The sequence below is a fragment of the Zonotrichia albicollis genome, chromosome 4 (genome assembly GCF_047830755.1).
Source record: "Zonotrichia albicollis isolate bZonAlb1 chromosome 4, bZonAlb1.hap1, whole genome shotgun sequence".
NCBI classification, from domain to species: domain Eukaryota; kingdom Metazoa; phylum Chordata; class Aves; order Passeriformes; family Passerellidae; genus Zonotrichia; species Zonotrichia albicollis.
The window spans coordinates 7,856,478-7,883,921 of record NC_133822.1 but is presented as its reverse complement, the minus strand read 5'-3'; the positions used below and the strand labels follow the sequence as shown (position 1 = coordinate 7,883,921).

Genomic DNA, 27,444 nt, shown 5'->3' with positions numbered 1-27,444 from the left:
GCTGCTCCCACTTGGCAGCCAAGGAGCTTTCAGGGTAAAAGCCAAGGTGAGCTGCCAACACCCTGCAAATCTGGGAGTGTTGGATGCAGGATCAAACCTCGGGGCTCCCTTAGCTGGAAGTGCAGATCCACATCCCTTCCTCCCTCTCCAGCATCTCTCCACCCAACTCATGCCTGCAAACCACACCAGAGATTGGGAGGAGGCTTTCTAATTTTCATAATTTCCACTCTGAAATGTTGGAAAGCTTCCTTTTTCCATCCTGGACTTTGTTGTAATGCAGGCATTGTGTATCATCCTGTAAACTTTCAAATGCACCAATCGTGGCAGCTTCCTGCAGGGGAAAAAGGGTTTGCTTCAGTTAAAGCAAGTGGGAACCTGGCCAAGAAGAGTCATAAAACCAGAGGATGCTGATTTTTAAAAGCACAGTTATGTTAGTGCATTCCAATGTAGCCAATCAGTCACCAGAGAGTGGTTAAAGTGTCCTTGGGGCCAGGCTCTGGCTTCTGGGGAAAGACAATCAGGCTGATGCCAGTGGATGACCTGGCCCCTCTTCCTGACAATCAGTCACAGCAGACTTTGTGCTGCTGGCCAGGCTCTGGGTCACTCAAGTATTTTGAAATTTTTTCATTCCTGAACTTTGTTTCATATGAATCCATGGATGCTGTTATCCACCCTAGACTGGAAGGGAAATTGCTGAAAGATCCAGAGCAGAGCCAGGGTGTAGGCAGCACAAATGCTTTCCTGCAAAGGCCAAGAGATACCATGGGGTCTCTGAGCATCCCTTGTAGCGCTCAGCACTAGTGCTTTTTTTGAAATCAGCACCTTTTTCCTCAGGAGTCCTCCAGCTGAAAGAACCCCATTTTAAGGGGAAGGGAGCAACACATTTCTGAAATCACTGCCTTTTAGAGAAATTACAGATGTAAACTCACAAATCCAGACACTCTGGATCATGTGAAGATGAATCAGGCGTCTTATGCAGCCCAGGGTATCTCCCACCTCAGCCTTGCACTCAGCCCCTGTCCTGTGAGGTCAGGACTTTGCAAGGAGACACTGCAGGCCTGACCTCAAATTCCCTGGGCAGCAGCCTCTGAGAAACCTTCTGTTGTTTCTGTTTCATAACCATTGCCCACTGGGGAGGCAGTGACCAACTCTCCCTCCCAGTTCCTAGCTTGCAAAGCCAAGAAATACCAACATGAAAAGGTCCACGTTCTGTTATCCTGGAATGAACTGACCACGTCTGGTCACACAGGGACAGAGCCCAGAATATCATCTACATGGGCTTTTCTTTCCCATGACAAGTTTCCCAATCAGAGCTTGAATAAACATTAGGTCATCACCAATTTATAATGGCAGAGATTTATGTCTCTCTTGATCACATTTTCATAGGAGAAGAAATAAGCTTTCGTTCTTGCTGTTCTACCCATATCTTAATCACTCTCTGACAAAACCAAACACACTATTCTGAAATCAAACAGATTCACAGAGGGTGTTCCCTGCCCAGGCAGTGACTCTTGTCTGACTGGACCACTGCCGTGTTCAGTATTGATTTTGGTTGGCTTCAGACATAAATCTTCCCAAAGACCATTTTCTTAGTGCACAGAATAAGAGCCCCATTGTTACAGCAATGGTGCATTTGGGACACATCTCCGTTGCTCTTTAGACCAAGGCAGACACTCACTGGGGCAGTTCTCATAGCTGAGTACCCTTTTTCATCTCCTTTTCATGATGGAGCAGAGTAGTCCCAGGTACTGTACCTGGGGAAGGTTCTTGCTCTCTGTCCTGAGACAAAGTAGAAATTCTCCAGAATAGAAATCCATTTTGATTTAGGTGAAATGTACATCTTTGAGTTAAGTCTGTAGTTTGAAAACATAGCTATTTAGTCTGACTGCAAAAAGCCTAGGCTCAGAGAAACTTATTCAGTGAAAGACAGAGATAATGAGGGGGAGAGACAGAGGGTGATAGAGAGAGATAGAGATTGCTGTGAGAGCAGGTCAACCTGACCTAAGAATTCTTTCTGATAAAGAAGAACTAGCGGCAAATGTCACATGAAATTCGTAAAAATGAATATGTATGAACCTATTGTGAAATTGTATGCATATGTATTTGAGAAGAAGATAAAAAGGGACCTGAAGTTCCCAGAAGTACACACGTCATTTTAGGGGAACTATTCCCACATGCATCCAGTGCTGTAATAAACATACCAGCTTTGCAACTTTCACAAAAGTTGTAAAGTTTTGTTCATCTCTGCAAAACAGCCCCTTCATCTTGGTGGAGCAATGGCTTGGAGCAGTGTTTGCACTGAGGTCTAGGCAAAATCATCACAACAGAAATGTGCACTCATTGATGCTTCTCCCGAGTCCTGAAATAAACCAAATGAGGGGAATCAGGACCAGCTTTGAGTGCCTGGTTCTCACAGACCAGCACCTCGGCCTGTGCAGGAAAAGACGAGGATCTGACTCCATGTTTCAGAAGGCTGGATCTATTATTTTATGATATATATTATAACAAAACTATACTAAAAGAATAGAAGAAAGGATTTCATCAGAAGGCTACCTAAGAATAGAAAACAAAGAAGAATAATAACAAAGGCTTGTAGCTCAGATAGAGAGTCCGAGCCAGCTGCCTGTGATTGGCCATTAATTACAAACAACCAACATGGGCCAATCCCAGATGCACCTGTTGCATTCCACAGCAGCAGATAATCATTGTTTACATTTTGTTCCTGAGGCCTCTCAGCTTCTCAGGAGGAAAAAATCTCAAAGAAAAGATTTTTCATAAAGGATGTCTGTGACACTGGACAGAGCTGGGGTGGGAGCCAAATCAGGGCAGCAAACAACACAAATCATCAGTGCAGATCAAAAGACCTTCAGCACCATGGGAGCCTCATGTCTGGGTAGAAATCCTGCTACCAGGAGGTCTGAGCTGCATCTGGAGCTGGGGAGGGTGTGGGGGACCTACAGGAGAGGACATGGTGTGGCATTCCAGGCTGACACGGTGGAAACTGCCCAGAAGAAATGAGGGCAGTCTTGCATGTGGTTCAAAGTGGATTGCATGGGTAGAATATATGGCTCTAAGCAATGAAGTAGTGAATTTATTTCAACCACATAGCGCTATTCAACTTGTGAACAACATTAGCTGGGTTTTGATCGCTCCTTTTCTTCTGAGCTACTGTGGTGCTTGGGCAGAACTTCCAAGTTCATCATTCTCCTAAAAGTTCCTATATTTGTTTTCCTCAGACTCTAGACTTCTTTTTAAAAAGAAAATCTGCCATATCCTTCAGCTGCAAATGATTTAATAGCTCTTGGCTTTGTGTGATCTGAATATTTTCTTGTTCTCTTGCTTTGCAGCTGTGACCTACTTAATTACAAGCAGGAAACAAACCCCAGAATCATTAGACTTTCTGCCTGGCTTGAAGAAGGGGAAAAAAATAAAAATCTTATGTTGTTAAATACTAGGATGTCCTTCTTAATAACAGGAAGTCAAGCTCCAGATAGCAACAGTGAACATTTGAATTCTTTGTGAATCAAGATAAGAACAGCAAAGAGCTTATGGGTTTTATTTTTTTATGGCATGGATGTTTTGGGGGCAGGGGAAATGACAGCCGCTTCTAACGGCCAAAATGGGAATGAGTCATAAATTTCTAAATCAAGAGCGTAAATCCTCTTTGTTTTAAGTTCTGAACAGCCTCAGTCTGCTCTGTCCACAAGGACAATGAAGTGACTGACTTGCTGCTTCGATCCATTTTGTCCTCTTCTCAGGAAGCATGAGCAAACAAGGCAGGCAGTGAGCGAGGATCCCCCATGGCAAACCATCAGGTTGGGAGACAGAGCATGGGAGAGTTTGATTAAGTTCTCTCCACTTCTGCAGGAGTGTGGGCTACTGTTTATACCTCCTGAAAGTTAGAGTGGTGGTAGCTGTGGAAAGCAGTCAGAGAAGAGGAAGGCCAGCACTGCCAGCCTCTGAGAGGGGCTGTCCCACTCTTCAGCCCTCCTGTCCCTGTTTGTCACAGCCCTGGTGGCAGCTCAACAGTGCAAACCTCCCAGGGCATCATGAGCTGCAATAGAAGCTGATGTTTGCTCAGGGTTTCAAACCAACCAGCACCAGAAGTGCAAGTTATCCTCTTCCGTCAACTGTGCATGCATTATCAGTGCAGATGGCATGGATCCAGCACTGTCCTACAAATGGAGATTTTCCATTAGCAGGAGCCACAGGGGTCTGAGTTTCAGGAGCAAACAGGGTAGAGGTCAACTCTTATGCTCTACTGAGAAGGGCAGACTGCTCCCAGCTGGGGAGATGTTCTCAGCAGGAAGATCTGCTCCAGTACAGAAATCCCCTCTGTTGGCTCCTACATTTCCCATCTGCAGATTATTTGTGCTGTAGGCACAGCCAAGGAGCCCCCTGTGATCCAGCCCCAGTGCAGATGCCATCAGTGAGTGTGCAAGGCTGTGCACACCCAGGTGTTGTGGTTTGGGACATCCCCTCCTCCATGGCAGCCTCCCTGCACACACTCAGCATCACCTGGATGGGTACAGCACCACTCCCACACGCAGAACACGCATACATAAGCAGTCTTCACCTCAGGAAACATTTATTTACCCACAATTATGCTCATTTTGATAATCAATGTAGGAGCTTTCAACACAGAGGTTATATTATCAACCCAAGATATCTTAAGTATTTCTGATTTTTGCTGTAGAACTCCCACGGAACGTGACCAGCTGGCTTTCTAGAACACTTACTTACTATTTAATGTGAAACAGTTCCCCTGAGATTTCATATCACCTGACAAATGACAGTGAATTAATCTATTGAGGAAATGGAGACCCATAAAGCTATGTGACTCTTCTTATGTTACTCAAGAAACTGATGACTTTTCTGGAATAGGACCAGATTCCTCCTCATTTTCACTCTGAAGTTTATATTTAACCTGCTTATCTTCCTCTCTGTCCAGTGACAATTACATCCTAACCAGCAATATCAGTATTTACTAGTAACGATTTTTTATAAAGAGCTTTGGAATAAATAAAATATGCATTCTTTATTTTAGGCAGGAACAGGATTTCCAACCCATAAGCAAGATCAAACATGAGAAATCTGGACCACTGATTTTCTAAAATATGTTCCCTTTGCCCTCCTTCTTTCTCACCCTTGTCTGTGAACAGAAAGGACTTTGTATCAGTCATTGAAAGCAGTGAGTGTTACCAGTGGGTCTGAATCAGGCAGACACTTAAATATATCTGCAGGATAGGCTGCAAGAAAATGTTCTGCTGCAAGGGGCCATTTGTGCTGTGTGTAGGCTTGTTCTGCATGGACAGCAAGGCTGCCCTTCATGAAATTATCTACCATGCCATAGGGCAGGACTGCAGACTGGCTGTTTATGAGCCACCAGATTTGTCCTTTCTCACAGGCAAATAGTGCCAGTTTGGGGACACCTGCAATGAGAAAAAGTGTGTCTACCAAACCACAACCCTCAGCCAAGGCCATTGAAACAGCTTGATCATCACCTGATAAAGGGTGGGAAGCACAAGGTAAATATATAATGCATAATTATATGAACTCAGACGTAACATAAAGAAATGTCGTAAAGAATCATAGAAAGGTTTGGGTTAGGAAGGATCTTAGTGATCATCTAATTCCAACTCTCAAAGGCAAACACTTGCTCCAGTCACCAAAGGAATAAGCAAAAGCTTGAAACAAGAAGGGTGTAACTGCACAAGTGTGTGACTTCTGTGGGCAGTCAGGCATCAGGATCATGTTTGATCCTCAGCCTGGGATTCAGTGCCCACCAGATGGGCACAGACACAGGTTTGTCTCAGGTTTGTATTGTTTCACCCCTGAACCTTGTCAGAGGCTGTTTTAGACACGGGTGAACACCATGGAAGGAAAACAGCTCAGCTGCTGGATGAGCTCTAGGCTGTTCCCTGTTCATACATGCCTCACAAGCAGGGTGTGATTTTTTTATTCTGTTTTCTTCTGGCAAAAAATAATTCTCCTGAGCATTTCTGCACATGATATCAGGGAGCAGGGTGAAGATGAACCTTGTGCTGTTGGGCATGTGCAAGCACGTGCTGCTGTGACTGGAGAGCCTGGTCACAGTGCCCAGCAGGATCAGAGTTAATCATAAGCTCGGGTTTCCAAAGTGAATAATCGTATTTAGGATCCCACCATTCACTTTCTGTGGCTGTTCTGCACTATTTCCTTAATACATTGTCCTGACCTACATCCCCTCCTGCAGACTCATTCACCACAGCATCCATGGAGAAAGAGGATTGAATAGCAAATCTCTGCACAATCTCCTTCACGTCTCTGCATAGCAGAAGTGAAAATCACTTTAGCTGGTGGAATATTAGGGACAAGTACAAGCCCAGCTTTATAGGATTCACCTACTTTTAAACCTTGTTAAATCACTAACAGAACTTACTTTAGGCAATGAAATGTGTGTGATTTGAGGAGATGACATACTGTCCTGTGTCAGTCAATAAAAATCTCTCTGGAGTGAGGACACGAACAGCCTTACACAGACAGAGCTGCTGTTGGCATAACGATAACACTTAGCACTACCAGAGCACTTCACATTTTCAAAGAGCTTCAGAAGTGTTATGATCAAGGTGGATGACTGGAATAGTAAATTTTCATTCTGTTATTACTGTGAAGCAGCAGTTCATTTCATTATGGAACATTTTAGGCCATATGGACTCGTGAGAACATCTTGAGGAAATTGGCCAGGATTTCTGACTCACGATGTTCATCCTAAAATGCAACCAGCAGGGAACTCTTCAGTTTCTTGAATTTTTCTCTGCAGGAAAGTTTTAGGGCTGTCAGCAGTGGCAGACCAGGGGAGCCAGGGAGAGGTTGTACATGTCTGTGGTTTTGGAAGCATGTGGAAGGTGAGAGTTGGGAGGTAACTGAAGCAGAGCAGGCACAGGGATCATATTTGCATGGGGCAGCAGATCTTTGGGCCAACGCTTCCAAGAACAATTGCTTGTCTAGAGGCTCCAGAGAGGTGAGCTAGGGGTGTTTGTGCCTCCTCTAAAAGCCTTTAAAGGTTCAGGCATGATCATTGTCCAGATGTTGTGACCCAGGCACACTGAGGTCACAGCTTTTTAGCAATCCAAAATTAATGCAGGGCCAACTCTTAGCTGATCAAAGCTCTCTGCAGACCCAATATGGATGACATCTATACTTTATTTTCACTCCTCCTAAATTTGGGAGGGTTTCCTCTGCCTAGAGCATCTTTGCTGCATGATAGCTGTCAAGGTCTCAGGATTTGCTTTTTCAAATGAAATGCCATTCCCAGATCCTCTTAAAACCCTTCTCTCAAAGCTTTCCTTATAAAAACAAAGCACAAAATACAACTAATAATAGAAATACAACTAACTGCAGTCCTTGCACTCCAGGAAGCTCCCACCTGGACACACAGAAATCCACCATGATCCCTCCCTGGGTGACAGCAAGGTCACATTTCAGGGGAAAGACAAAGAAGCCCAGATGAGTCAGCATGAGGGATGACAGCACATTGGCTTGGGTGGAAACGAAGCGCTCAGAGACTCAGGTTCTCAAGTGGATTTGGTGCACATATGAAAATCTTGGGGGGTTCTGTGTTTCAGAGCAGCTACAGGAGGGGGTCACGCTGTGATTTCCCCCCCATCCCCTGGGCACACGTGAAGGGACAAGGGTGGCTCCTCACCCCTGTGTTTGATAACTTGGCAGCAGGACATCACTGAACTGCTCCCATGCTATCAGACACTAAAATTATATCCCATGAAGGCACAAGAAGAAACTTGTAACCAGTTAAACATCTCAAAAGAGCATCTTCAACATAAGAAAGCATGAAGCTGCAACATAAAAGGGGGACTCTGGGCACAAAGATCTGACAACATTAATCCTCTTTGCATTGCAGAGAAATAAAGATCAAAAAGGGCCCTGAATTTGAAATAGAACCTAAAAGACCACATTGGGCTGGAGCTAAAGGGACCACAGGGACCATGTGTGGAGCAGAAACAGAATGTTTCTGGTATGTCTATGGCAAATTCAAAGGAGAGTGCCTCCCACCATGCAGGTCCTTCTTTCAACACACCCAAACACATCCACACCCATCAGAGAATTGTGGGTAGAGGTTTGCTCCAGAGCATGATGGAGAGGGATGCTGAACTGCTCTTTCCAAGACCAGAACACAGAAAGGTGAACATGGACCCATCTCTCCAGCTCCTGGTGCAGGCAGCACCCACCCACACCCGTGCATGGCAGGGATTTGCAGGGTCTGCAGAGAGGAGGAGCTGCCTGCAGGGTTGGGGATGGGGAATCCTCCCCCGGCCTTCAAGCCCCAGGACAGTCCCATGAAACAACACAGCAGCTCAAGGGTTGTTTTGTTTGGTTGGCTTTTTTTTTCTTTTTGTCAAGGGAAGTGAGGAGCTATTTTTATACCCTAGTAACAGCCTATGGACTGTCAGTAAAACGTGGGAGGTTTCATAGTAAATGTTTTGGCTGACATTTTCTCAGAAACAGCGGGGAATAATCAGTGCATAATTAGAGAGGAAAAGACGTGCAAATGTCTATAGACCTCTGTAAAGCTTAAAGGTGTTTTTTTTCCTAACTGACCTTAGTGAAGGTGAAGCTGAGCATGTTCTGTACAATGATAAGATGATTTTACAGAAATTCACCAAAGGGTACAGCAGTGGAAGAGCCAAGTTAATAATCCTCAGTAATTTTTTTTCCTCTCTTCTGCCATTCCCTGTAGCAATAATGTCTTCAGACCATTTTGGGTAAGAAAGAGCACATTCTGTGATGTCTTGCTTGAAAAGAGCTCTCTTGGTGGAGTATCCCTTGGCTCTAGAGGGGCTGGGCTATCTTTGCCTGAGAAACCTCCATGGTTGCAATTCGCTTGTGTCCTGCAAGGTGGGTTGAGCATTCAGTACTCAGACAGCGTTTACCCTCTCAAAAAACACTTGTGTCAGGTCAGCAGGAAAACCTCCTCAGGAAACCAGACAATCTGCTCTAATCATGAAGGTAAATCTACCCACTGAAACGTTCACTGGGCCTTCTCTAGACTCAAGTGACTCCTAAGGAGACTGCTCCAGTCTATCAGTTAAATAAATACATAGGAGAACTGTTTTCAGAAAGTCTGATTATGTCATCAGCCAAGTGAAAGGGCTCCTTCAGAGCTGCCCTCATCTGTTGAGTAATTACTGTGTTGGGACAGGGGCTGAAAATCTCCTCTCAGCCATAAGGAAAGACTTGATGCACATATGGAGCAGCTAATTTTAAAACTGTGGCATATCCTCCATTTCCCCTCCTCTCCCCTTTCCAGAATACCAAAGGGGTTAGGTCACATCCCAGAGCGATCACTTGCTGTGGTTTCTTTCTCCCTCTGTTTTCCTTTATCAAACACATTTCTTTCTTTTCCTCTCTTGTGCTCCCAGGCAGAGATCTTGAATATCAGGCTGTAGCCTGAAGCAAATACCATCTGTATAATTTTATCTATATATATGTGTGAGTGTATATATATATATATATATATGTATATGTATGTATATATGTATATATGTGTCTATATATACGTATATATATGTATGTATATAAAATAAATTTAAAATAATACATAATATATTATATTATGTATATTATATATAATAACATACATTATATAATATATTATTTTTATATTTATATATGTATATATATATGCACAATTAATTTCTTCCTAATGAGGCTTTATAATGGGGATGTTCCTGATCCCTTGTCTACATTCCTGCTAACAGAACCAGTGTGTCACTGAGTTTAAAGGCAGGAAAATAACCAAGAGAGGATGAGCAGAAGGAGATTACAGCAAAGGCTGCACACCAAGAAAACAGGCAAGGACAGGGAGAGGAGGAAGGAAAACTGCACTTTGCAGAATGAATAGCTCCTAACAAGTTTAAAGGAAACATTATTACAATTTTATTGCCATATTTTATGAAGCTTCTCTAAAAACGAAGTCCTGAAGAAGCAATTAGGCTGAGAACATGAATTTTGCAGCTGTATTTTCCTGGCCCTCCACCTGCCCTGTCAATGAGCTGACGAGCATCCTCGTGCTGTTATCATGTGATGCACAGCTCACTTCGTGTCCTTCAGTCTTCAGAGGACAAAGTATGGATGGGGTCAGGGTGGGACAGACTGACAGAAAATCAAGCAGATATTAATATTCCTGTTTCTCCCCTATCCAGGGAGTTGAATCAGGGAAGACACTGAGGCTTTTTGGAAAAGATGCCTTCTCACCTCTGCTAAACCAGCAGTTTTAGGAGTTCAGTGCACGCAGGTCCCTCATGATTTCAGCTCAAGCTGTGCTGCCCACCCCTTTAAATGTGCCTCCTAGGAGGTGCCTCCATGTAGGCATTCTCCAGCTGATCCTGACTGCTCCCTCCAAATCCTGTGGCCTTTTTGCACACATTCCTCTGCAGGAAGAGTAAAATGAGTGGAAAATAGCACTGACAGGCAGCTGTCTCCAAAAGCGCTGGCTTGCACTATGCCTTTGATAAAAATATTTCCAACCTCAGTTTCCCCACCTGGTGATTAAATAGGAAGAAGAAGCACTGGTTGAATTTATTTGGAAAATATCTTGAAACTTAGCTCCATGATTTTGTGGTGATTTACCTGAACTGCAAAATCCTCACCTTGATAATGTATTTTTGCCCTCACTGGACCACTTCCCCCAGCTCAACTCCTCATAGATGTTGGCAGAATTGAAGTCTCCACCCAGACAAGCTGCTCCTGTGGGAACCAGGCAGGGAACTGATCTCTCCTCAGCCCTTATTTTAGGAAGGGATGCCAGGAGTGAAATCTTTGTATCCATAGACCAAAAAGGGTATTTTGGCATCCAGTTCTTCTGGAACTTCCTCCTGGGCTTGTTCAGATGAGACCCACCCTTATGAATGCGAGCTAACCAAGGGTTAAAAATATCTCCACATCAGCTGAATCAGACTGATATTAAAAGTCCATCAACTTTCAAAAATATCACCCCTTGGATAAATAAGGTGCTTTGCAGACTGTTGCATAACTCTCGTGTAAATATTAAGTTCCCTTACGAGTTCAAAACATAAAAAGGCTCCAGAAAAGACAGCTGGGTGGGAAAAAGAGTGGAGTGTAACTGTGCAGGGGTGAGTTAACACACAAAAACAAAAGGATGAAATGTTGCATGTGGCAGAGCTGCCTTCTCAGATGCTCTTTGGGAGTGTTTGAAAGAGTTAAGCCCAATAGCGGAATGTCTTGGGAATGCTGGCAGACGGAGAGTGAGCAGCTTTTTTCTTCCCTCTGGATGGAGTCCCAGGACTGAGCATGCAAAGTGATGACTTTGGATCCGAGTTTGCTTCTCGGGTCTGCAGCGGAGAGCTGGGGAGTGATGCAGTGTTACCAAGAAGTCCTTTGCAAGGGATGTGCAAATGCCTTCCTGAGGCAGGAGAGGTGTTTTCACCTCTTCCCTGCTCATCCTTGGGGGCAGCAGGACTGGCTCTGAGAAGATCCACAGAGGGAGAAACCACATCCTGAAGGGCGTGTGCAAAGGGAGAAAGACACATCCCCAAACAGTTTATTTTGGCTGCTGGTTTTTGTTGTCCGTTTTGGTTTGGTGGTTTGGTGGTTTGGTTTTGATTTTCTTTTTTCCTCCTTGCTTTTCGTTCTTCTTCTTTGATGGAAATTTCAGTGACTCTTTAACCCTGCAGCTCACAAGGCGCCTTGGGATTAGCTGGTTTTCTCGGAGCAGGGGATCTGGGGTGATTCACCCAGGGAGCTGGCATGGCTGCTGTGCTCTTTGGCTTTGAGGATCTGCTCTACAGCTGGGACAGCCTGGTGTGGAGCCTGACGTCCCGCGCGCTGCGGAGCTGCCGCGTGGGGAACCTGAGGCTGCTGCAGCTCATGCTGAAGCCATGGTGCATCTCCAGAGACCTTTATCAGGTAGGGGAACAAACACCAGGCCAGACCCACAAACCCCAAGGCTGCAAGAGGGGAGACTCCCTGGGAGTCTCACAGGGTCCTGTCCTGTTCCTGCCAACGCTCTGGGACAGAGGGGATGCTGTGGGCAGGGCAGGTGTGGCAGGAGTGACATTTTGGTTTGGAGGATGGTGATGGGGTCTCCTATGGTGGAACACAGGTCCAAACTCTGCTTCCCACAGAGCAGGGGGGGAATAAGTGAAAGCAAATTAATGCTCAATCTGCTATATCCCCTTTCCTTGAACTATTCATAAGTGCAACCTTAGTTTTTCTGCATCCTAAGGCTGTCCCTACAGCTGCACAGGAATAATTTATAATTTACCCAGAGGAAAGGGTGCCCAAAGGCATCTAATCTGTGGAAAATGGGCATTTACAGAGGGTTTTCAACTGTAGTGTAACTAATTACCCCTAAGTGACTTGTGCAATGCCTTCTGACTGCTTCATCTTGCAAAGTCCCAGGCATCTGATTGCTTAAAGTTTCTGGTTTGCTTGATGTATGGTTTATGTGGTACAGAGAGCTTTGGGGCTTGGACAACTGGCTTCTCTGTAGAGTTACATTAATTGCTTACAGCTTGAGGTATAGTGGCACAGCTCTAATAAACTGTGTGTGTTTCTGAGACTGATTAAACTGGGTTAAACAAACTGCACAGCACAGAAGGAACCAGTCCTGAATGTCACTTTGAAAAGCAACTCATTCCAGTCCATAGGTGAGTCCAGGCTGCAGTGTAATCCCACCAGCTTGTCTGCTTTTTAAATCAGCCTTAGACAACTGAGGCTAGAGGTTTATTCTGCTGTGGGGACAAGCCCATTATGATATTTATCATCCCCACAGATTTGTCTAATGCCAGACGCGGGAGTGACTGATTGGTATTTGCATTTGGAAAATGGATTTTCTGCTACTCCCATTTACTTGGTATTTTGCTTTTCCTGTGCTTTGGAAGTCTCCATGTGTGAAGCCAAGTCATACAGAAGGCAACACATTAAAAGCCTGTAGAAATTGTGTGTGTTGGTAAGAGGGAGACCAGGGCAGGGCTCTTAGTAATTTCAGCAAACTTTGAACCAGCTTCAAATCGTGCTCTGGTTTCAGCAGACTTCAGGAATAGATTTTATGGTCTTTAGAGTTCAGCAAGCATGGGCAGCATTTTTATTTTAAGCATTTGTTTGTTCCAGAAGATACCCACAGCCAGTAACACAAACCCATTCCCCAGGGCTTGGCTTTGAAACCCCCCTGAGATTCACCACTGGGATGGCTCCAAGTGAACCACGCTGCCCTCCCTGGGCTCTGCTGGCTCTTGGCTGAGCTGAACCCAGGGGTCAGTGTGTGCAGAGGCTGCTGTGGTGTGGGGCTGACCCACCCTCTCTCTGCTGCTTGAACCTCAACCTGAAGCCAACCAGCTCACATGGGCCTGGGAAAGGGGAGGGGAGGCAAAAGGGCTCAATGCTGAACCTCATTTTTACCTTCCATTACATAAAATCATCCTCAAAAACTAAGGAGCTGGTTTTGAGACGTGTCTAGGTTCTGATCATTGATAATGCATCCCACCCTATGCACCAGGGGGTGCCACTGCCTGTGAGGACTCCCAGGATTGGCGTTCTCCCAGCAGATTTATGTTGCTGTGAGCATTGACCAATCCACAAGTGCACTTTTTCCATTGCAAAATGCACATGCCTTAAGACATTCCCCATGACATTTTATCACAATCCTGGCATATTATCCCCCTTTGCTAGAGTCACCAAGAGAGTGGGACCAGCAAAGGTGCCTCTCTCCCACCCAAACAAACATTAATGCAGCCTGAAAGACACTCGCAGGTCTGGATGGGCTTGAATAGTCTTTTGTTTCTCAGACAGAATCTGTGAACATCTGCAAAAGCTCAGTAAAACCACGTCACTTTATCTGTCATTGCCCATGAGCTTGCAGTTCTTTGGAGAGGATCTGAAATGCTGGGTCAGGTACCAGAGGAATTGCTGCTGGGTGGAGTTTTGTTGGAAAAGGCATCTCATAGCTCATCACTGCAAGATTCCAGCAGCAGCATTGTTATTAGCAGCCAGCATGAGCTGGTAGCTAACTCTACACTTATGGATATTAATCCTAAAAGCATTTCCCCCAGTAGCCAGCATCGTCCAATTTAAATGCTGGCAGGGTATTTAGCAGAGTATTGCTTGGACAGAAAGCCTGACAGTTTAATCACTTCCCAGAGACAGAAACTTCTTCCACTGCTGATTATTTAGATGAGCAAATAAGCTCTTGACTGTGCTAGTTTTTGTGGTTACTATATATTAATCCCTGTTGCTACTGCACTTTGAGAGCAAGGCAGACCAGTGTAGGACTTCTGCCTGGAAGCAGGACCAGAAAGACCCTAAAAAGAAACATTAAAGAGAAATGTTTGTCAACTTTGTAAAATTCAGCCATGCTTTTTCATACTCTGAAAAGTATATTTTGTGTTTTTCTTTGGGTTAATCCCATCTCAGTGCATCTCTGGTTCTGGTGCCTTTTGGTGAACCAGGGTTGGGGGCAGCAGGGCAGTGCAGCACACAGCCAGGTTCTGGGCACCCAAAATTGGAGACAGCTCAGCTCCTCCACCAGCCAGGATCAAGGTTGTTCAGGTATGGCTCTGACTGAGATAATATTTTCTTGTCCTTACTCTAGTCTGTTGTCTCCACCATACAAACATCCCAAAGCTTGCCAGTTGCCTTCTACTGTCTCATCTACAAAATACATAAAAACTAAGACAACATTGTACTGAGGGTAGATATTTACTACCAATACAAGAGGCAATGGGTTCTTGGAAACAAAACAAGCTCCAGGCATCAACATAATCAGTGCAATTCCCTTATTTATGATAAGAGACTTTACTTTGCTCTCAGAAAATCAGCACCAATGCTTTAGATAAAACAGCAGTTTTGGGGCGATGCTGGCTGCAGTTGTTACAGTGGGATCTGAAACATTTCAGTGCTCAAATCCAGTCTGACACAGCAACTGGAAGTCTGGACTTGCTCAAGTTGCACTCTGGGCAGCAGTTGTTATAAAATAGGTTAAAACAATCAAAAAATGGTTCCTTCATTCTTGGTCTCCAGACTGTATTAGTCTCAGGGATGCTGAGTGAATCCATTTTTCAGTGTCTGTGAGCAATGCTTTGGTACTCAGGCCATCTGAGCAGTGCTGAGAGCTGGAGGCCTTTGGTATCCTGAAGAACACCATCATCTGTCTCAGACTGCATTTCTGTCCTGGCAAATAAATCCTCCCCCTAGTCTGCTGTGATTCCCAGGGACACATTTGTCTGCCCAGTCTGAAACAAATCTCTTGCCTTGATCTGCTTTCAGTGGGGCTAATATTCACCACTTATTACATTTTAATTGTAATGAACGCTTGGCTATATTTTAATTGGGTTTTTTTGTGATCCACTGTGTGGTTGTCTGACTGCATGATTGGAATTCATTTGAAAAAGGGGACGAACAAATAATAAACTTCCAGGCAGGGCTCTCAGACAGTCAGTTGTGCAAGATGTCACTGAACTGTCAGATGCATTTTTACCAATGCCCAGATGTCTGACTGCTCTGACCTACTAAACAAATGGCCCTGTGAACCAACACAGTGCCTGCTTTTGCAGAAATACTCACATTTCAAGAAGTGCTGGGGGAGGGCTGGCTTATTATTATGGGATAAGCAGCCAGCGCTGCATTTTAACATCCTGAAGATAATTCACTATTTATTTAATCTCCAAATCCATCAACAAATGTTTTAGTTCCCCATCTATGCCTGTGCAATGTCAAAGAACATTAGGCAGTGCAGGACCTACATCTACAGTAAAAATGTGTTTATGTGTCTCAACTGTTTAAAATCCCACCAACTTCTCCTACCAAGTCAGAGGCAGACCAGTGGATGCAGAGCCATCTCTCAAGGAAACCACTCACAGACATTTAATTCCTCACTCTCTGTAGACAATGTGCACTTTTTACACACTGATTCTTATCCACCAAGTGCTTGGAAAGACAGTTAAGTAATTTTACTGCTATAGAAACTGAGGCAGAATCAGATTAAATTCCTTCAGGTTATGGACACAAGTGCAGAATTGTCTGCAGTACCTTATTGCTCCCCAGATGTCCAGTTACAGGCAGTGGAATTAAGGAAGGAGGTGGGATGTAGAATTTTTGATTGTAGATTTTTGGACTGTAAAATTTTGTAGATTAGCTGGGTGCTAATCTAACATGAGGAAGAGGAAAGAGCTTTTTCTGCGCTGGCAGATATGGAAATTCATGGAATATCCTATACTTTAGACAAAAGTTTAATTTTGGCTATTAGGAAGAAATTTTTGTATATTAGGAATTAATTCTTCACTAGTGAGGCACTGGAACAGATTGCCCAGAGAAGATGAGGATGCCCCATCCCTGGAAGTGTTTGAGGCCAGGCTGGATGGGACTCAGAGCAACCTGGGATGGTGGGAGGTGTCCCTGCCCATGGCAGGGGGTTGGAACTTGAGGATCTTTGAGCTTCCTTCCAACCCAAACCATTCTGTGATTCTACTGTCCAGATCCTATAATTTTCCTAGAGGAGAATGCACTCAGGTGTGTTTCCCATAGAATTCACATGCTGACCATGGGGCGCTAAGGGTTTTTCCCCCAGCTGCCATGGGAAGTTGATCTGGAGCTTTTTGGGGTTTCTCCCCCATTCACCTGGCGTTTTGCTGCCATCCTGCTGGATAGTGCATCAAAAAAGGGAATTTTTTTGATTCCACCTGTTTCCACTTCATGGTGGATCTGAGGCATCCCCACAACCCCATGCACCTTATGAGAAAACATGGTCTTCCTCCTCATAAAGGAGCAGTTTGGAAATTCCATTCTTGTTTCAGCATCATTCTTTACCTGGTTGCCTTGAAGAGATCTTGTATTTAAGCACAGTGAAAGATTCAGGGGGAAAAAGCAGCATTGCTGCTGTAAAAGGCTGTGCAAAGCAATTTTGGGCAAGAGGGAGGAAGGAAAAGGCTGAAATGTTAAACACATCATTTCAGATTGGCAAAATTTCCAGGTTTTGATTTATAGCTTCATCACCAAGTAGATTAATGTGGAATTCAAACACAACCAGCTCTTTGCTTTCCTTCCAGGCCTGACATATTAACATTTCCCATTAATCTAGTCAGCTCCAGCAGGATGAAGGCTGAGGAAATGGGGGATTAGGCATGTGGGAGTGATGGGTGGGCAGGGGAAAAGAGCCAGCAAAATTCACTTTAGTTAGCTAACTAGCTAAAGTAGAGAGCATGGGGCTTTTTTCAGGTCTCAGGTTCTACCTGGGGCTGTTTCTGACTCCCTTAAAGACAGCAAACCCAGATCCTTTCTCTTCTGGTGCTGGGCAGAGGGGTTTCAGTGGGGCTGCTGACTCATGAGCACAGTGCTGGAGGTGGGCACTGGTGCCCCATGGATTTGAGCATGAAGGGCTCTTTGCTGGCCACTGTTCTCATGCCATCCTCACTTTGTCCTGCCCCAGTGCAGTGGGGTTCAGGGGGCTCCAGGCCTCCAGTCTGCCCAATTCCCACTTTTGTGGGGAGGCAACTATTCCTTCTTTACCCCAGCACTCTTTGCTGATCTAGCCCAGAGTCTCTGGAGCTGCCCTGGAGACTTCTCAAACTTTATTGCTACATATTTCAGCATTTATGAGGTTTGAACTGCTTCTCTTTGGAAAAAAAAAAATAAGAGAGCAATGAAAATACCCAATGCAACAACAACTAACAAAAATTACACCAAAAAAAAAGAGAGGGGAAAACAGCCATCCACCCAGAGCTGCAGAAAGGCCTAATGAGCCTCATTGTGTTTCCAAAGGCAGCTCTGGAACTTGTGGCTTGCAGAGTTTCTCACCCCATCTTCATTACAGGCAGAGCAAAGAGGGTTAGACAGCAAGAGGAGGGGAAATGCAAATGCTAACAATTCATTTTTGCCAGAAATCACATCCAACAGACAGAAAAAAAAATAAAAAAAGCCTGTGGGGAAACCTCAAGGCATTTCCATTCAAGTTGTCTATGAGGAAAGCACAAGAGTGCTCACTAAATTCCTACCCCCAGGTATTTTTATAGCACACTGTAAAGTTGCCTCCAGCATTTGACACCGACTTCCCCTGCCTTTGTGGGGCTGGGACAATCTGGTAGGATCTGTGTCATGCCATCAGCCCCACCACAGCCCCTTGGGGGCCAACGTGGACCTGCACCAGGCTGGGGCTTGTGCTCACTGATTATTAGCAAACAGAACCCTCTGGTGTTTTCCATGGGCTGCAGCTCATCCAGAGCTGCTAGAAAATAAGGGGGACCTTAAACCAACACGAACGCTCCTATGTACCTTTACATGAACTTTTAGGGATGGTAGGAGGAGACTGTGTGGTCCAGTCTCATGACTGAGCTTTTTTGGGTTCAATAAATACAGCAGCCCCTTAAAGGAGGAGATGTACTTGGCTTTGCTTTGCTGCCCTGTGAATTCTTCCAACCTACCTCCCTCCCTGTGGGTAACACTCAACCCCAATTCCAGGCTGTTCCCAGGAGTCTGGCTGCCCCTGTTTGGGACGTGGGAAAAGCCCTTCATGGTGTTAAATCCACCCCACTAATAAATGGGTTAGGATTGCCTGTGACAGTGCTCACAGGGGTCTCAAGTTGAGGGAAGAGATGAGAATCTGACTCCATGTTTCAGAAGGTTTATTATTTTATGATATATATTATATTAAAACTATACTAAAATAATAGAAGAAAAGATTTCATCAGAAGGCTAGCTAAGAACAGAAAAATAATAGAATGAATAACAAAAGCTTCTGTCTCGGACAGAGAGTCCGAGCCAGCTGACTGTGATTGGCCATTAATTAGAAACAACCACATGAGACCAATCACAGATCCACCTGTTGCATTTTACAGCAGCAGATAATCATTATTTACATTTTGTTCCTGAGGCCTCTCAGCTTCTCAAGAGAAAAAATCCTAAAGAAAGAATTTTTCAGAAAATATCATGGCTACAATTGCCAGTGCAGCTTATAGAGGCCACCAGCTTGAGCCAACACAATCAATTCTGAATTGTTCCTAGCCAGGCTGCATCTGAGTCTGTCCCAAGGCTGAGCTCTCTTGAAGTCACCACCAATGACTTGGGTGTTCCTGCACCATCTTTGCTTTAGTCTGCAAGGGATGGAAACTGTGCTCTCCACAGGGAATACAAACTGTCTCAGCTGTGAGACAATCTCCAGCAGTTCACCCTTCTCATAACAAAAATGCATCTTGCAGCAAAGCAAGGGAAGTATTTTTTGATCCCCTGGGTTTGCAGAGGCCAGGTCTGAACTGCTTCTTCCTAGGCTTAGTTATTTTCATGCTAGAATCATGAGATGGGATGCATCTTCTGTTCCTTTATTTATCATAAATTAGGTAATTCATCCATGCTGATTCCTTCCAAGATAGGCATCTTGTGCAAGTCATTCTCTAGAGGTGCCAAGCCCTTTGTGTGGAGAGCAGAAAGAGCTGAGACTGCTAAACCCAACTGCATGCACAAGCATTAAACACCCACAGTCCTGTGACCTGCAGCTCAGTCATGCTGTTCTGATTAAATATACATCATCCAAGGCCTGGGTGGAAAATTCTGGAAGCCTGCAGGAAGGTCAGCAACTGTCAGGACACTGCCCAGCAGTCCTGCTTGAGTCATCAAGCTTTGGCTGCTGGAGTTACCACAACGTGCTCTGTACTGGGATAGGCCCCCAGGAACCTGCTTTTGGTAAAGAGCTTGGTTTCCCCAGAGAGACATTTGTGAGCACTTCAAACCTCTAAAGTAATTGAAAACAGCAGGGAGTTTTGCCAGCAGCATTTTTGTTTGGTTCCACCCCTTCTGCCTCAAAGAGAAATCCGTCTTGAATATACAGCTCAGAGTAGCCCCAGAACAGGTCCAGCCCCATCAGGCTTCCACATGTGTCTGCTCTTGCACAAGAGAAAATGATCATGGGGAAAAAAGGCTTTTTCCTTCACTGTTTGCAACATGCCTTTGATGCCAGAGTCATGCCATTGCACCAGAGTCCTTGTGCAATGGAATCCATTTCCTTCAGATGTTCTCCTGGAGCAAAGGTGGGGCTGGCTGGGGCCACTGAGCCCATCCTGCCCTGCCTGTGTCTGCAGCTGCACCCAAGAGGCTGCCATGCATCATCTGTGCTCTTCACACTCAGCCAACATCACCCAATAGTTGAGAGAGAAACAGGAGCTCTAGGCCATGGGAGTTTTGGGGGAAAACCAGGCCAAATTAGGTGCTCCAAATCTCAGGAGTTTGCAGTTTATTGCAGCCCTGAGACACATGAAAAGTCTCTGTTTTGGCCCACGTGTTCGAAGAATGAGTTGGAGCTCTTCAGTTCTCGGTCTCAGGGTTGTTTATTGTATCTTATCTATAAAAATTTTTCTCCTGTCCAGCCGAGGTCCGCTCAGCAGGACAGACAGAGACACTCTGACTGCCCCGGGGTGATGTTATCTCTTTATACTACAAACTACGTATAACATGTTTACGATTATTTTCCAACACCTATCACCTATGTTAGACAGTGAACTTCTACTCTAAACCAATCCCAAAGTACCAACATCACAACAGAAGAAGGAGGTAGAGAAGAAGAAGAAGAAAGGTTGGACACGCCCAAGTCCCTCCATCTTGTCCCCAAAACCCCTATTCTGAAAACCCCAAAAGCTACTTTTTCACCTAGTGATAATTTTATTATTACACTACTTAAACTTCTGTGGCTTTCAGGTCTTCATACAAAGCTGGTAATTTGCTCCATGGGTCATAATTAAACCCACAGGTGTTCTGGGCTGTGTGCCAGGGTCTCTGAGCCCCCTGGCAGGGGTCCAGCAACTCTGGACACCCAGAGGGATGTACTGAGTTCCAATATCCAAAGATGACTCTTTTATGATAGCAAAAAAAGAACAGAATAAAGGCACTGAATGCCACCCAAGTGTAAGTACCAGAGGGGGATGAAAATTAGGGATGGCTTGCCTCTCCTTTGTCCCTCTGTCCCTCCCAGGTTGGATGGAGGAGGATAAACCTGTGCACCTTTGACACTCACAAGTGGCTACAGGCAACATTTGCACATTAATTACTTCTTAAGCTTAAATATAAATTTCAGATTTCTAGTGTCCATTCCTTTTGATTCATCTATAAGACTCTTCATTTAAATTTCCTGTGCACTGTGTGTGTTCAAGTGAGCTCACAGCAGAGGAGGGTTGTTGTTTTCCTAAATTTGAATCTTATGAGCCCAAGCTGGAGGGAAACATGAAATTTCAAACCCTGCCTTTTTCCCTTCCTCTCCTTTCAGTCCAGGAGGGGCCTTTTTTTAACCATGTGAGTCCCCTGAGACTCCAAAACAGCTGACAAAGTGCAGTTTCAGGCCAGTCCTATCCCCTGCTCCTGGAGAAGAGATCTGCATGGCAGCCAGTGCTAAGGCCCAGCTACAAAAAGTTATCCAAGGTCAAATTCCTCCATGCTCTCAACTTCCATCTACCCCCCAATGGGGATTAAAGTCTGTCCAGCACCTGGCAGGAGTCACCCCATGCCTGCAGCATTGCATAACCTGCAATGTTGTGTGCAGTTCCTCACCAACCTCACTGTCACTGTGCTGCTGGAGCTGCTGAACACTGGGGTTTGAGGGGCTCTCATAAAGCTCAGGAGGGCAGGAATGTGGGGTTTACAGCCACTGCAAACCTGCTTTGCTCCACTTCCTCTGTGTTCTTAACCCCTCTGTGTTCAGGGGCTTAGCACATTTGTACTGTCACTTCCATGCCCATAATGAGGCAGATCATGAAGAAGAGAGACCTGATTGAGGGCTGGCAATCTTTATGTTATGCAAGTTGCTGTACTTGGGTTGACCTCTGCTTTTTCTTCTTTTTTTTAATTTTTTTTTTAATATTCTTCAGAACCCCACAGCCAGGGCAACCTAGAGTCATGCAGGTCCTCATGTGCACAGCCACAGCTGAGACAACAGCTTTGAGTAGCATCAGGGCTGCAGGCTGAGCTGGGCTTTGCAAAACCTCAGGTGATCAATCAGGGGCTTTTCAAAACCAGTCTGCAAACGAGGAACTGTTTGTGCCAGACAAATCATATCAGAGCAGCCACTGGGATGAGGGGGTAGTGAAGGAGGAAGGGGAATAAACAGCACAGGAGTTGGGTAATTTCTAATTAAAGTGAGAATAGAGCCAGTGTTCATCTCAGAAAAGAGAGGTTCTGGGAAGTTCAGTGCATTGCATATTCTCAGGCATTCGTCATCTGAAATGTCTTTTAATTGCCAGTATTATATCATATCACAAACATTCTTGTAATTTATCAGTCATAACCTCCTACAAAGGGATTCTTTCATTCAAGCCATTTTCACAGAAGTCTTTTCCCCTTGGATCCACACTCAGACCGGGAATCTGGAAGCGGAACTTTTTTCTTCTTTTTCATTCTAAACACAAGTTGTTGCTTTGCAGACAACGTTTCACTAACGGACTGTGTCCCAGTTTCAACTTCTTTCCTCTCCATCCCACGATAATCAGCTCTTAACAGCTCTCCTTCCTCTTATGGTAAAAGCTGAAATGTAAATAATCAGGACGTCCCAAGTGTCAGGAGCCAGCTGAGTCCTGCTAGCCCAGACCGTGGGTCTCCGGCACTCGGCTGCCTTAAACATTTGGCTCAGCCAACAGACTGTATTTATAATGTAAACTCCCCCTGTCAGCTCCTAACTCCTGGCTCCAGTTTTAGAAAATTTAACATTTCTGGGGGCTGTATTTTCCCACCACTTAGTCAAGAGCTGAAATTTTTCCTCTCAGAAAATACACTTGTGTGTCAAAGGCCAACAACGAAAAAAATATCAGTAGTTTTGCAACCTAAATATAGCGCAGAGCTGAGATCCCAAATTCCTGTGAAAGAGCCAGTGTAAACAGCCATAGTCTGTGCAACCTGGGAGGGGGCTGCACCCATGGCTTTTTCCTTATGTTATTGTACACCACAGTGCCTGGATGTCCTGGCATGGATGAGGAGCCCTTTGTGCAGGGACATCCTGGCCAAAGCCCTTCCCATCCATGGCTTTCATTATCCAGCCTCAGCTAAAAGCTTCAGAGGCACCCCAGCCTGGAGATGCTGTCCTTGCACTGGCTTACACCCACAAGGGGTTGGTTGGGTGATCTTGATGTGAAAGCCTCAGGTTCAAGTGCTGCCCTTCAAGTTGCATTGCAAGGATAAGCCATGAGGATGATCCCCCTGTGAACACAGAAACATCCAGAAGAAATTAAGCCTTAGCATTCTGTTGGGTGCTGGTGACCAACACTGACTCCAAGGAATAATCCACTGCCATCATGAGTGGGAGAATATACAATAGCAAAACTAATCACATCCTTACCCACGGATGGTTTAACAAGCACAAACTCATTCCTCTGATCCATCTCATATTACAGCTCATACATAAAGCAAGAAGTTCATACATAAACTCTTTCCTACCAGTAGCTGGGGTGACCAGGAGAGATGGATCCATTTGCCCTGTAGAGGTCTAGGATTGCCCAGGACCATCTTCCACACACTCCACCTTCAGCCTAGGCCACTGTCTCTCATTTATTAGTAAACATGGATAATGTCTTAACCATTAGCTGTAGATGGGAAAAACATGATAACCATTAGAGCTTCCCCTCCCTCTTGTATCAGGCTTGGGAGGGTTGGAATTAAATGAAACCTGGCCAAGGGAAGTCCAGGAGGGAATAGTGCTGAAATGGTTTGTGAATGCTCAAGGGTGGGCAGAGTTAATTTCTGTCAAAGCTGATAACGCTGGTTTACTACATCCCATTTCATTTCACTCACCCAACTCTCAGTGGATCTCATTATCCTGGAATTCATTCAAGAGTCCCCATCTCCTCTAACAGGGCTCCAGACACCTTGCAGGTCTCCAGGGATTAATTGATATTAATACAGAGCAGTCATAAGTTTTCTCAGTGGGGCATTTGCTCCCATGTCTCACAAGTTTGTTGTGTTTCAGGGATGAGTATATTTGGATGGCCTCTTGGGATTTTCTCCAAAGGTTTTTTCAAAGGAAAGGTCTTCTCCAAACCTTTCTACCCACATGTATCTTTTCATGGGGTGTGCTTTCCTCTTTCATTCTCAGCCACTATTTGCTTTGGTGCAGCCAGGCTGCTGTTTAGTACCAGGTATGAGACAGAGTGGGGTGACAGACCCAAAGGGATGACAAGCCTGCAGCCTTGGAGAGCTGCAGTGCCATTGAAATACCAAATATCTGCCCTCTTACAGATTCAGGCAGATCTGCTATTTGTCCTCTTGCTTTCCAATATTTTTTGCTCTGCCTGTTCTTGCCAGGAGCTGAACCCTATCTCATGTTCATAAGCAAATTAAAGTGCTTGCAGGTGACACTGCTCCCAACCTCCTCTGAGGCACAACCCAAATGGAGCTCAGGGTGCCAAGTGCTGCTTCACAAGCCCATGGTGCACCCCAGGAGTGAGAGCAGCTGAGTGATTGAGCATTGTAGTGCAGCAGCTGTGCAGCATGGGACCAGCTATTTGAAGAAGGCTCCTATGTTAGTCATCACTGACCTCATTTTGATGACCCATCAATATGCTCATCCTTTCATTTCAAAATACCCAGAAAGCCTTCATGCAAAATGAAGCACACTCAGGAAAAAATACTCCAAAAGGATTTTGCTGGGCTGTTTGGCAGTTTGGGAAATCTGCAGAATCACTGTCATTTGACATTTTTCATAGCCATTTTTTAAAAAAGGAGTTTGAAATTAGTTCTGTAAGAGCCATGTGGAATCTGGAGTCAGACTGGGACAAAGCTGGATCTCAAATCAGCAGTTGTTCTGTTCTGGACTGGGGAGGGTTTTGGGGCTTATTCAGTTTCTCAGCTGAATGATGGGAAATGGTGAATAAGCTGCTTCATATTTGAAGGAAAGACATGAATAGCAATGTTAATTTAAAAGGAGAAATTTGCCTCTGATCCATTGTCCTGGCCTGGGACAAGGACACTGGGCTCTGCAGCCAGCTCTGCCAAGGACTCTGCAGCATCTTGGGATCTTGCAAGACCTGTGATGTCTGTGTTTCCTCCTCTGTTGTCCAGAATTGCTTTGGGACAATCTGAGTTTATAAAAGTGCACTTGACAAGAGATTTCAGCCAAGCTACAAAAGCTGTGCTGTGCATAATGAACTCCTAATGAGAGAGGGCACCATCCTTCAGCACCAAATTCATGCAGCCAGTGCAGTCATGGGCCTTCATCTTGCAAATGCAAGGGACAGCTTCCACACCATGGGCTGACAGGAGCAAAGCTGCTGTGCAGAGCTGAGACCACAAATCAGGAGGCAGAGCTGGATTAACTTGTATGTACAGCAGGACTGGTGTAAGTGTGTTTTGTGATCCTGCTATGCTGGGGTGCTCAGAATTTCTTGCACAAGCAAGAAATATCCCCTTTTCCAGGTTCTTTCAAATCCCTTGAACTTGGATAATTGCCAGGAAACCAAAGGAGCACAGTGGAAATCCAGCAAATCTCTCTGTTGTCCTTTTCCAGGCAGTGATAGGACTGATAAGGGGTCTTGTTACCAAAAAAAAAAAAAAAAATTAGAGATCCTATTTCTTTCCCTGTTTTCATAGAACCATTCCTGGTTTCTTTGTGTTTTCCTTCCCTTTCATGAGCCTGAGCATTTGTACCTGAAAGGTTTCACAACCCACCACTAAATGGCTTCACAAGGCAGCCTTAAACAGGTGCTGTTTGACAGCAGAAACTCAAGCCAGGCACCAACCCCAAGTATTTGCTGAATCAGAGTCTTTAATTGTATTCAACAATAAAATCTGTAAAGTGAGGAGCAGTGAGAGAACTTGAACAACAAAACATGATATTTACCAGTAAAACATCTAACCCAGGGAATGGACAGAGGAGAGAGGAATTAGGAGAAGGCAGGAAGCTGTGATGCACAGTACCACCTAGTGACAGAGCCTGGCTGCATGAGAAGGGCAATCCCATGTCTGCAAAGTTCAGGGTCCATTTCCCAATCCCATCCTTAATCTGATTTCCCAACTGCGCCACATCCGTGACCATCTCCAGCAGTGGAGGGACAGCACCATTCCAGCAGCTGCTGATTTTTTCCTCTTTTTCATGGTTTCTTTTCTGCAAAGCAGGGGTTGGATGGGCAGGTTCCTGTGTCCCACCAGAGGCAGCAGTGGGTGCTGTTTTGTTGGCTGTGTGGGGCATGCAGGTTGGGCTCAGCGCGCATCTCCCACTGAATCACCCACGAGGAATTCCTCAGTGCATTGTGCAAGCAGGGAAGGGAAAAATGCAGGGTCCAGTGAGTAATGCAGCCTTTCAGGGCATCTGAAATGAAAAGAAATGCCACTAACTTGTTCCATTTGTAGAAACGATGTGAAAGAGCAGTGTGACAGGCTCTGCTCAAGAGCGGGCTTGTAACCAACCTTTTCCATTAATTTCTTTTCAAAGAATTGCTTATTGAAGGCTAAGCTGCTTTTTATAAGCCTTAGAGGCTGAGTGTGTCTTTGCCCTTTTTTATTATTATTTCTGCTCCTCTCCCTTGCTCTCTTTTTAGAGAAAGCAGTTACTGTACAGTGGTGGTGTTTCTCTCTCTGAGACAAGCCCAGCATCAAGATGGGAATTCTGTCACCTTTTGGCAGAGGTGGGATTGCATACAGCAAAGTGAACTCAAAGAAATCCAGCTCTGTTGAATTTCCCCATATTCCAGCCCACAGGTTTACCCATGATCCAAGCAGATGTGCTTGAAAGAATTTGATTCCTTCTCCTCATTTACACACATTCTGGAGCGAGGGCTAAAAGGCTCCGCTCAGTCTCCACGTGTGGGTGAGCAGCACAAGAGCTGGTGGGAGGCAGCACAAGAGCTCTGCGCCTCCCTGCAAGGCCCCATCCACATGCAGGGCTCCTGCACACATTCTGCCCTAAATGTTTGTGTGAATTGCAGTGGGGCTGGAAGAGCCTGGGGCCACCCCCTGTGCTCTGGGTTTTGTGTCAGCAGGCAGGGTGGGTGTGTGTAAGGTTAGAGTTGGGGTCAGGGTTAGGGTTAAGGTTAAGGTTAGGGTAGCCTTTTTGTCCTCCCAGAGAAAGGATATTCAGGCTCTCTCCTGGTCCTCACCTAAATCTTCCCTAGTTGATGGATTGACTCTTGCTTGCATACCAAGCAAGCTGAGATGATATTCTTAAACTGACATCCCTTCCCTGAATTTCACTAAAGACTGGATGGGAACCCAAACAGCAATGCTGCCTTTCTTTCAGTTGCTAAAATCTACTAAATCACTGGAGTGCAAGAAAAAATAGCACATTTGTTGGGGCCACCAACATTATTTTGTCCTGCAAATGGTAATGTAAAGCTCCTGAGTGCAGCAAGAGCACCTGGCCCCTGCCACCCATGGAATGAGGCCTCTCATGCAGACAGCCACCCCACAGCAAGTACAGCATTTCCAGCATGGCTTCTTCTTAGCTTTCTTACTCTTCTTGAGCTCATTGCTTTT

At 45.1% G+C, this 27,444-nt stretch overlaps 1 protein-coding gene across 10 annotated transcripts in view; it reads left to right on the top strand.

Annotated features, from left to right (window-relative positions):
• The window catches only part of FRMD4A (FERM domain containing 4A), a 378,230-nt gene that overhangs the window by 186,052 nt on the left and 164,734 nt on the right, over positions 1–27,444 (top strand). The window contains exon 1 of one of the 10 annotated variants that reach the window (XM_014268634.3): positions 11,614–11,925. The exons of 8 other annotated variants lie outside the window; for them this stretch is intronic. In XM_014268634.3, the coding sequence (XP_014124109.2) occupies positions 11,767–11,925 (159 nt within the window). In that variant the 5' untranslated portion in view covers positions 11,614–11,766. Of the gene's footprint in view, positions 1–11,613; positions 11,926–27,444 lie in introns of those variants that run through there. One more of the 10 variants, XM_026794876.2, reaches the window with a different exon arrangement.